Source organism: Neofelis nebulosa, chromosome 3, assembly GCF_028018385.1.
Source record: "Neofelis nebulosa isolate mNeoNeb1 chromosome 3, mNeoNeb1.pri, whole genome shotgun sequence".
Taxonomy (NCBI): Eukaryota; Metazoa; Chordata; class Mammalia; order Carnivora; family Felidae; genus Neofelis; species Neofelis nebulosa.
Genome location: NC_080784.1, coordinates 42050587 through 42061519, shown reverse-complemented (window position 1 = coordinate 42061519; position 10933 = coordinate 42050587). Strand labels below are relative to the sequence as shown.

General features: G+C 42.5%; 2 protein-coding genes across 6 annotated transcripts in view; one reads left to right on the top strand and one right to left on the bottom strand.

Moving 5' to 3' along the window:
* KAT6A (lysine acetyltransferase 6A) overlaps window positions 1-3599 on the bottom strand; it is a 116259-nt gene extending 112660 nt beyond the window's left edge. For 2 of the 5 annotated variants that reach the window (XM_058720527.1, XM_058720532.1), the window contains exons 1-2: window positions 3480-3599; window positions 1-912 (exon numbers count right to left, since the gene is read on the bottom strand). In XM_058720527.1, coding sequence (XP_058576510.1) covers window positions 1-600 — 600 coding nt within the window. In that variant the 5' untranslated portion in view covers window positions 601-912; window positions 3480-3599. Of the gene's footprint in view, window positions 913-1183; window positions 1419-1977; window positions 1994-3479 lie in introns of those variants that run through there. The other 3 variants (XM_058720530.1, XM_058720529.1, XM_058720528.1) reach the window with 3 other exon arrangements.
* The window catches only part of AP3M2 (adaptor related protein complex 3 subunit mu 2), a 109629-nt gene continuing 102058 nt past the window's right edge, over window positions 3363-10933 (top strand). The window contains exon 1 of the mRNA XM_058720540.1: window positions 3363-3564. The gene's annotated coding sequence lies outside the window, so the exon portion shown is untranslated. The remainder of the gene's footprint in view (window positions 3565-10933) is intronic.

Genomic DNA, 10933 nt, shown 5'->3' with positions numbered 1-10933 from the left:
CTTATCCTTTTCATGTGGAAGGAGTGACACTGGAGGTAAAGAGGAAAGAGACTCACAACTCTCTTTCCCATCCACACTGGTTGCTTTAGTGTTGAGCCGATAAAGAGGTCCATCTTTAAGGAGTCTGCCGTGGCCAACGGCTCGTTTAATAGCCAATCGTAACTGCTGGTGAAAGCCAGAGGCAGCGCTGCCTCCAAATAATGCAGACACATCCTTCTGACCTTTCAAAAAACGTTCAATGCTTTTCAAAGTTGAGCCACTGGACTCTGCCAAGCCCTCAACTGCCCGCTTGATCAGTTTATTCCAATCTACGTTTTGTTTATTATCCAATTTTCCATGGTTTCGGGGTTTAGGAAGTGCTATTCGCCCAGGATTATCAGGATCTTTATAGGAATTGAGTCCTTTATTTGAGACTTTTAAAATTGTTCCATCTTTAACACTCAACTCCAATTGTTCTAAAACAGTTTTACGATCCAAGCCATGGGATGAAGACACTGCATTGCATATCCTTTCTTCTGAAGGACGCTGTTTTTGCTTCTTCACTTTTTTGATGGCCTCCAAAATCCACTCCGTATACAGCGGGTTAGCGAGTTTTACCATGGTGAAGGATTCTGTATATCCATAGAGTCGTTATCCCTTATCCTGATGCTGAGTAAGTTTTATACCATGGAAAACAACATTCTCGGAAGCTGGGAACCAGTTAACCATAGCATACAAGTTTTCTGGCCTGAGTCCTTCCTCCTTGCACAGAGTGCCTCCTCACTTTTACTTTAGAAACCAAAACAACCTGTTATTTGAAATGTCTTCAAATTTCCCAATAAATTTCTCAATAGCACCACACATGGGTCTCTTCATGAACTTGTAAGAACTCAAGAACATCTCATTCCCAGCAGAAAAATGTGCATCTTATGCCTGAAAAACAATTAAAACAAGATCAGTTTCCTATCAAGTCCCACTTTGTAAATAAGCTATAAATGAAACATCCTAATCTTTAAAAACAATCAAATAGCAAATGTTTATTGAGCACCTGTAGAGTTTTAACAGGTTTCTATCAACATTCTGAAACAATTATGTATGTAAGTATGTAAAGGATTGGAATAAAAATGAAAAAAAGATGAATAATTAGGATACAACATGTATACAAGATGAGATATACTATGAATGACCTTAGGCTACAACTAACCAGAGGGGTGCTGACTATTCTGTACTCCACAATCTCTGCTCACCAGTCTATGAATTCAAACTCTTCCTTGTCATCTTTCCCCAAGAAACTATTCAGCACTTCAACAAGTATCTGGATTAGTAGAAAGAATCCTGCAATGAAAGTAAGAGTGAATCTTTCATCTTTCAAAATTCCAGACATTCAGACTGCATAAAAACAGTCAATAAAATAAGGAAGAAAACCGTTGAGAAAATTTTAACTATTTTATATTAAAAAAATACTGTTTACACAGATCAAGTTCATATTTTAAGTAAACACTGCAAATGGAAACAAAAATATTGAAAATCATCAAGTGTCAGAAGTGCTTAAAGAATTTTAAAATAATCCAATTTCATTCAAATTTCAAGAATAACATGCTGATAGCTTCTCCTAAACCAAACTAAAACACTAATATTCAATATAACGGCAGGAATAACAACTGTCAAAATGTTCATAACGGAGCTACAGATATAGCAACTAGAAATGAGAAAGGCCCAGAATCACAGGGTTCAAATGCACACACTACATGTCAAATGCACAATATTGCCTGTCGGCAGGTCTAAAGAGAAGATCTCATAGATTCAAGATTTCTGTCCTGAAATGAACGTGAAAGAGTAAAACACAAACACATAAATACATTGCCTCTCCAGGATCAAAGTCAATATTCTTCTTTCAGACAAAAGAATCTGGCAGATACAGATCTTTTTAAAAATCACCAAAATAACGAATTCTGAAACCAATTAACTTCTTTGCTTCCAAAAATAAATGTAACTTACGTGATTTTTAGGACGTCTGCTCTTATTCTGAGAAGCATTTACATTACACCCTAAAAAATTATATGAAAAATGGCTCCCGCAGCAATTATTCTTAAAATTAATATTAAAACCAAAAGCAAAACTAACAGATATTACAAAAGCTACAGTGCTATAAACTCTGACAGGAACGAAAAAGGCTGAAGTAAACACTCAAACTTGAGCCAAGATTTATTTTTAAATTAGCTGGCTAAAAAGAAGCCCCCTGAGAGAGCTATGCTTCATTCTGGTGAGAGTCTCCAGAGGATAGAAATCATAGTATTATTACTCCAAGAACGTTCATTACGTAGGCATTAACGCTAAACTGAAGGAGAAGCTACAATCTGAGTTTAAGAAGCCGGGAACGTCCTAATTGATTATGCTCGCAGGTGAAAGAATGAATGACAGCTACTCATTGTCTCTCAGGCCAGGGTTTTCGGTCTTCAGACAGTAAAGAGCCTGCAGACTTGAACTTTAACTCTCTGAAAGTACACCAGCGGCTAGAGAAAAACTACTCCTTGCTTCCGACAGTCCTTCCCCGGCCTGGATTCCCCACCCCCAAACACATCTTCGCGCTCTCTTTTTAAAGAGCGAGAAACTTTAAAAACTTCAAACTGCACAACCCTGCAGCTTGCCAACGGGTAGCTTCGCCGTACCCATCAGATGGAAACAGAACCCAAAGACTAAGTTAACAATGAAATCACGTGAAAGAGTTAAGAGCAATGTATCTCCCATTCCCGGTTCCTCCAAATCCTAAGTCCCACAGAGGCCGATTCAAAGGAGGCGTTTGGGGCACGCAGGCTGCCCAAGAAGCCTGACAGGTCCGGCAGCTCCCGTCCAAACCGGCCGAAGGTTGACAGGCAGCCCGCCGCCTCCCCTCCCAGTGCAGGGGCTGACAGCCCGACAGACACAACACCACACGTGCTGCCTCCGCACCACAACACCCGCCAGCCTGTCACCCCCACTTGCAGCCTCAGCCCCGCTCGGATCTCCGCGCACCCCGCCGGAGCCGGAGAGCGAGCACCCGGGAGCGCGGGCAGCAGGGGCCGCGCCCGGCCTGGGGCAGCGAGCGGCCGGGCGCAGGTGGGGCCGGGGCGGTGGGCGCGCCCCCGAGGGAGAGCGGGCTCGCCGGCACAGCCCAGCCCGAGGCTCCGCGGCCTGGGCCGCTCTCCGCCCGCCCACCCGCCGGCTCCCCGGGGCTGGGCCCGGCCGGCGGGCGGGCGGCGGGGGCGTTGGGCCCGCGAGCGCCGGGCCGGCGGGCGGCGCGCGGGCCGCAAGGCGGGGGGAGCCGGGCGCCGGCCGGGCGCGAGGGGGCGGCCTCGGCGCCCCAGCCCGAGGCCTGGCGCAGAGCAGCGGGAGGCGGCGCAGGCCGCGGCGGGGCCTGCAGCAGCCCGCCGACCCCGCGAGGCGGCGGAGCCGGCTCCGGAGCGGCTCGGCCTCGGGCTCGACGGGCAGGGGCAGTCGCCGGTGGCTCCTCGGCTACTTACCGGGGGAGAAGAGAGCCGGGATCCCGGAGCCCCGGGCCGGACCGCGGAGATGCCCCAAACTGACACGGCCGCCATCTTGGAGACAGTGAGCTCCGGCCGGGGGGAGGGGAGGCGAGGCGGCGGAACAGCCGCGGGGGGAGGGGAAGCGTCGCGAGGGAACGGCTGCCTGGGGGAGGGAGCGGTAACAGCCTGGGAGGGAGGCGTGGGGGAAGGAGAAGGGGGAGCACGAGAGGGGGGCGGGCGAGGAGCGGGAAGAGCTGCGCAGAGAGCCGGGAAAGGCCGGAGGGCGGGGCGGGACAGGAGGGAAGAGCCGGCCGGGCAGGTCACGTGGGGCCGGTACAAAAGGCCAAAGCCAAAGTGGGAGGAGGACCTGATGGGGCTGGAGGCCAAGAACTGGGGGTTCCTTCTTGTCTTTCTCACGCGGTTAGGTCAGGCAGATAGCGGGAAAAGGAAATGGTGTATCCCCATTACACAGCTGGGGAAACTGAGGGCAGGCGCATGGGTGGGGTGGCTTCAGTATGGCACGGAAATCCGGTAGCCAGACTATCTGAACTCCTGATGATATCTGTTTACAGTTAGCAGATCCTCCCTCCCCACTTCTGTGCTCACACCCCACTTCCACAGTAACTTTCCCGGAACCCGAGGTCAAGAGCTGGGGGAGCAGGGAGGAGACAAAGAGCGGGGAGGAAGTTGCCTCCCTTTATCATTCCCTTTTGGCTCCCATAGCACCCCACACATGTCACCCTACTGTAGGAAAAAGAGTAGGTGCAATGAGGAGGGAGGGGAGGGTGGAAACTTAGACACCCGTGTGAAGCCCTTTCACCACAATGACTTCATCCTCCCCACATCCGAGAGGCTTGTTGGACCTTACCAAGTTGTTTTTAAAAGAAACAGCAAAGACTCAGGTCCAGTGACTTACACAAGGTCACACAGCTCTTTTGTGGCACACATCTGAGTTTCAAGGCTTGATCTCTTTTGTTCCAGTGCTTGTCTTCTACCCATTCCCTATGCAGAATTGCTCTTTTCCAAATTGAAAGCTGAACCACCAACTGGCACCTTTCATGGCCTGTCTTCTGGTGGTATGTATGTTTCTTTGTCTTATCTCTCATCTAGTAAACTCCTTGAGGCAGAGATTGAGTCATACGTTGTTGTTGTTGTTTTTTTTCCTGCAGTAAATGACAAAAAGACATACTAAATGCTTAATAATTCTTAGTGGAAGTGTATTCCTGCTACTGGACTTTTAACTGCTGTGTACCCCTCTGTATAAACTGTCCTCCCCATACCTCATGTTATCTCAGCGTTCCCTTGTAAAACCACCCTCTCACTCACTGCCTTAGTTTTAATGCGTACCTCCTTTCTGAACTCTTATAGTATTCACCATTTGCCCTATTCCTTTGGCACTTGATACATTGCTCTTGCGTACATTTAATGACTCTATTCCCAAACATATGCTCTTCTGCGATGCCTCTTTGCATCTCCAGCAGCATAGTCTTGTACAAGCAGTACAGACTAAAAAAAAAAAAAAAAAAAAAAAAAATTAGAGGCGCCTGGGTGGCTCAGTTAAGCCTCCAACTCTTGATTTTGGCTCCGGTCATGATCTCACGTTCCTGGGATGGGGCTCTGCACTGACACCACGGAAACTGCTTGGGATTCTATTCTCTCTCTCTCTCTCTCTTCCTCCCTACCCCGCACTCACTAGCTGTCTCAAAATAAATACACATTTAAAAAAATGTTGCTAGTGAATGAAAATTTTTTCAGCCACTAAAAAAAGATGGAATTTTTACCCCCAACACAAGCCCTGCCTTGTTTATTCCTGGACCTCTACTTTCCTTTTTCTATAGCTTTTCTCCATTCCAATCCTTAGCCTTATTGTTCTACACTACAGACTGTCTAGATCATTCAGTAATAACATAACATATATCTTCAGATGATAGCCCAGCCAACTCAATATCCAATACCGACACTGATAACTAAGTGTGGTGTCGTGAGATTTACTGAATCACCATTCATCACTTATATCCAAGCCATATCCCCAAATGAGGAGAGAAATTTGGGGACACAAGATAATCTATAGAAAGGATATTTTCCATCTTGGATGAATCAGACAGATGTACTCTCAGGTAAAATGGGAGCCATTATAAAGGAAATACATCCAGGAAAAAAAAAAAAAAGTAGTGTTGGGTGGAGGGGAAAAATGAGTTCTTCATTTGAGACTTGTATGTGGTCTTCACAAGAAAAACAATACAGAGATGAGTTGTGTTTGCTTTGGACAATTTGAAAGAAAACTAACTCATAGCCAATCCTGTGAAAAGACCAAACTGGAGTTTAGGCACACAGTAGCAAAAATTTAAAACTATTTGCAACAACAAAACACAGTTTAGCATTTCAAAAAGCTTCCATAGAGAATCTTTGCTTTTACATTTGCAATAATGTAATGGTGCATTCAGGTCTTCTCAAAATAAAAGTTTTGCAACAAATATTAAAGTCCTCATATTTTGCATGTTAAACAACAACCCCAGACTTGAAAGGACAGTTTGTCTCTTTTGCTTTTTTTTTTTTTTTAACATTTATTTATTTTTGAAAGAGAGAGAGACAGAGCACTAGTGGGGAAAGGGCAGAGAGAAGGAGACACAGATTCCAAAGCAGGCTCCAGCCTCTGAACTGTCCTACGGAGCCTGACACGGGGCTCGAACCCACGAACCGTGAGATCATGACCTGAGCTTAAGTCAGATGCTTAACTGACTGTGCCACCCAAGTGCCCCCAGTTTTTCTTGGTTAAACTTTATGCAGAATTCAGCCTTGTGGCATTGGCAGCTGAAAGTTACTTACCTCTTCCACATTTTGCTCTAGGAGTTCTGACTTTTCAGTTGTATTTGTTAACTACATTTTACGCAGAGTTAAGCCAAACCTAAAATTGGAGAGCTGTTCTATCCTTGTTTCAACAGGAAAAGCTTTAGTCCATTTATATTTAATATAATTACTGCTGTATTTGGATTTATACATGCCATCTTACTAGGTATTTCCTTTTGCCCACTTATTTACATTCCTTATTCTGTTCTTTCTTGCCTTCTTTTGATTTAAAATATTTTCAATATGCCATTAATCTCCTCTATTAACTTCTTAATTACACATTCTCCTATTTTTTTTAAATAACTATTTTTTTTAATGTTTATTTATTTTGGCAGGGGAGGGCAGGGGCAGGGAGAGAGGGAGACAGAGGATCCAGGGCAGGCTCTGCACTGACAGCAGAGAGCCTGATGCAGGGCTCAAACTCACAAACTGTTACATCATGACCTGAGCTGAAGTAGGACATTTAACAGACTGAGTCACCCAGATGTCCCTTAATTACACATTCTCTTAGAAGTCTTACATTACAACATGCCTGTTTTACTTATTACACTATATTATAAATGACTACTTTTACCACTTCCCCAAGAATGCTAAAACCTTAGAATACTGTGCTCCCACTTACCCCTTCCTCTTTTTTGTTTATTGTTGTTATGGATTTTAATTGCACATATATTTTAAGCCATGCAAGATTTTATAATCAGTGTTCTGTACAGTACTCATTATGCTTACCTACACATTTACCCATTATTTACACCTTGTTCCAATATGCATTTATGTGCTTCTGAATGGAATTTTTGCCTTGTGTTTGAATAATTCTTGTGTTCAGAGCAGGTCTGCTGGTGACAAGTTCTCTCCATTTTTGTTTGCCTACAAACTTCATTTTATCCTTAATATATTTACTGAGTATAGTAATTCTAGTTTAGCATTCTGATTTAGCAAGTTTTTCCCCCCAGCACTTTGAAGGTGTCCTCTGGTTTTCATCATTCCTTTGTCACTCCTTTGAAAAATAACATCTTTTGGGGTGCCTGAGTGGCTCCTTGGTTAAGCATCAGACTTTGGTTCAGGTCATGATCTCACAGTCACAACACTGAGCCCTGCATTGGGTGAGCTCCAGCCCCACTTCAGGTAAACCCCACTTCTCTCTCTCTGTCTCTCCCTCCCTCTGTCTCCCTCTCTGTCCCCTGTGGGATTCTCTCTCTCTCTCTGCCCCTCCCTCACTTGCACCCTCTTTTTCTCTCAAAAAGAAAGAAAGAAAGAAAGAAAGAAAGAAAGAAAGAAAGAAAGAAAGAAAAATGTCTTTTTTACTCTAGCTCCTTTTAGTATTTTTTTTCTTCAGTTTTCAACAGTTTTCCTGTGATATGTCTAGATGTGGTTTTCTTTGTATGTATCTCACTTGGGTTCTTGAGTGGGATGAGTACCTCTCATGGCATTCCTTGAATCTATGGCATAATATCTTTTACCTGTTTTGGAAAATTCTTGGTCACTATCTTCCTATCTCTCTTTTCCTTTTAGGATTTCAGTTATACATATGTCAGAATTTTTCACTCTTTACCATCTGTATTGCCTCTCATCTTTTTTGCCTCTTTTTGCATGAGTCTGTATATGATGTACCTATCTATCTAAATTTTCTCTTCAATCTGTTGAGTTCTTAATATTGGTCATTGTATTTTTAAGTTCTAGAATTTTCATATTTTTTTAAATAAAATCAATGCATTTGGAGAAATTCTCCATCTTTTTATTTATGTTCTCCACTTTTGACTATACTTTCTTGATATATCAATCCTAGCAATTTTCAACCTCATTCTGATCATTACAATAGCTAGATCTTCTGTGGGTCTATTTCTATTGTATATACTTTCCATTTGTTTTTGGTCATTTTGTTTTTACTGGCTCTTGGCCTGCCTGGTACTTTTTAATAGAATGCCACACATTAAGTATGAAAAATCACAGAAGCTCTGGATAGTATTACCTTTATTTAGAGAGGGTTCACTCTGTCCCTTACAAAGTAGTTGGAGTGAGACCTGAACACCTTAATCAGAAACTGAACTAACTTGAGGTTGGGTTTTGGCAAGGCTTAGTCCACCTCTGTTTTGCTGCTTTTCCTGTAGCACAACTCTGCAGGTGTTCAACTGAGAGTCCTGTGTGTTCCCTGGGGTCCTTGGCCCCAGTGAACACTCAAGTCTAATCCTTGTTTTCTCAGAACAAAAAACTCCACTCTGCTTTTCAGAGGTTTTCTGCCTGGTAGCTTAGCTTTCTTTCTCATGCATCTTCAGAATTTGGCAAGTCCCCTGTGGGAAACTAGCAGAGTATTAGGCTCGTTCACTCTCCTTTCTCCCTGGGAATCTGGCCCTTCTGGTCTTTAAGTTTTGTATCTCCATCCTTGCTTAATGGCCCAAATCCCTGCCTGTGTCTTTGCCTCCTGGGGCCTTTTTCTTTGCTCTGTTCCAAAACTCAGGTGGTCTGATGCCCAGAATTTTCCTGAGGGACAAAGGTGCTAAAGAATATCATATCACCTCTAGGTTTAGATTCCCTTCTTTAAGATTGTATCCTCTTGAGTCCTGGTTGCCTCAGCTGCTTGCTGATGCCTCCAAATAGATGTTTTATATTGTATCTGCTCACTTAATTATTTTAAGTTGGATCATTATTGGTTGGCTGTAATTACTCCATCATACTCAGAATGAGGAAAAGTTTTAAAAATGAAAAACGTCTGTCCTTCCTTTTAATTAGAAGAATGTCTGAACAAGCCTTTCCTAAAGTATCAAGATACAGTTTCCAACTGTGTGTATATCAGAATCACGTGAGTACTTTTTAATAAGACTCCAGGATTCCATACCAGACCTACTGAATCGGAGTTTTTGAGAGTGAGATGAATTTGGTCCTCTATTTTTAAAAACTCTCCAGGTAAGAACTTCTGTTCTAACCATGATTGAATAATGGGGACTGGATTCATCCTCCCCTCAAAAACAACTAGAAAACCTGGCAAAATAAATGAAACAATGGTTTTCAGATATTGGATAACAGACAGCATAAGACAGTGATCACTAAAACATAGAGAAGTAAACAATTGAGCCATATAATTGTTCCAGCCAACTCCTTTGAGAAGGTTTCTAGGCCATAGCACAGAGAGTGGGGACCCAAGAGCTCACAACAGTGCTGAGTTGAGGAGGCTAATACCAGAACTGAGGGAGACCAAGACAGCTAACATTTGCAAGACAGACAAACAGAAAGGAAGAAGATGCATGGATACAGAATTCAGTATCTACAGAGGAGTCCTTTTGATTCTGTGGATGAATACTGATTTGTACCTTTTTGAGGAGAAACTAATTGAGGAAAAGAATCACCAAAAAAGGGTGGTGAATTACCAAAAGAATCACCAAAAAAAGGTAAAACAATCCCCAGAATACCCATATGGATAGAAAGAGTACCTGTTTCCAAAAACCAGGATAGAAAAACCTTTAAACATTTATGGCCTTAGGTACAGTCCTCAGGAGGACTTAATATTATCCCTCAGTATGAATTTTTCCTATATTAAGGGCTGGTGGAGAGATTTGAAGAAATAATGGCTGTAATATTCCCAAATTGAATAAAAACTATCAACCCACAAATCCAAGGAGTTCAATGAACACCAAACAGAATAAACAAAGTCACAACCACTCCAAGGCATATTTTAGTAAAATTGCTGAAAACCAATGATAAAGAGAAAAATCTTAACAATTGCCAGGGGAAAAAAAAAAAAAAAAGGCATGATATGTATAAAGCAACAAAGAATTATACCCGGCTTCTCATTAGAAACTATACAACCAAGAAGAAAATTTTTAAAATATCTTGGGGCACCTGGGTGGCTCAGTTGGTAGAGTATCCGACTTCGGCTCAGGTCATGATCTTGCAGTTCAAGGGTTCAAGCCCCATGTCAGGCTCTGTGTTGACAGCTCAGACCCTGGAGCCTGCTTTAGATTCTGTGTCTTCCTCTCTCTGCCCCTTCCCCACTCATGCTCTGTCTCTCAAAGATGAATAAACATTAAAAAAAATTTTTTTTAATACCTTTAGGTTTCAGAAAGATAAAAAAAAACAAACTATAATTCTTTATTCAGTAAAAATATCTTTCAGAAATGAAGGGAAAATAGAGATTTTCAGACCAAAAAAACTGCTAAGACAGCTTATCACTAGCTGACTTCAACTGCCAGAAATGTTGGAAAATTTTCTTCAGAAAGAAGAGAAAAGGATATATCTTTTATTAGATGGAAATTTGGATTTATGGAAAAGTATTAAGTGTCCTGGAAATGAGAAATGTGTGGATAAGTATATATCTATATATTTTTAAAATTTAAATCAAATCTGTTTATAAGATTGTTTTTAAGGCAAATTAATAATAATGTCTGTGGAGTTTAAAACTCATGTAGAAGTGAGGTTGAGATGCAGTTGTCTGGGGAAGTGGTTGCAAGGTTTTACCATGTACATGCAATGGTATACTATTTGAAGGTAGAGTGAGGTAAGACACAGATGCATACTGCTAACTCCAGAGCAACCCCTAAAGTAATAATAATAATAACAATAATAAAAGTAAGATATACGTAATAGGCCAATACTAGAAATAGAGTCACAAA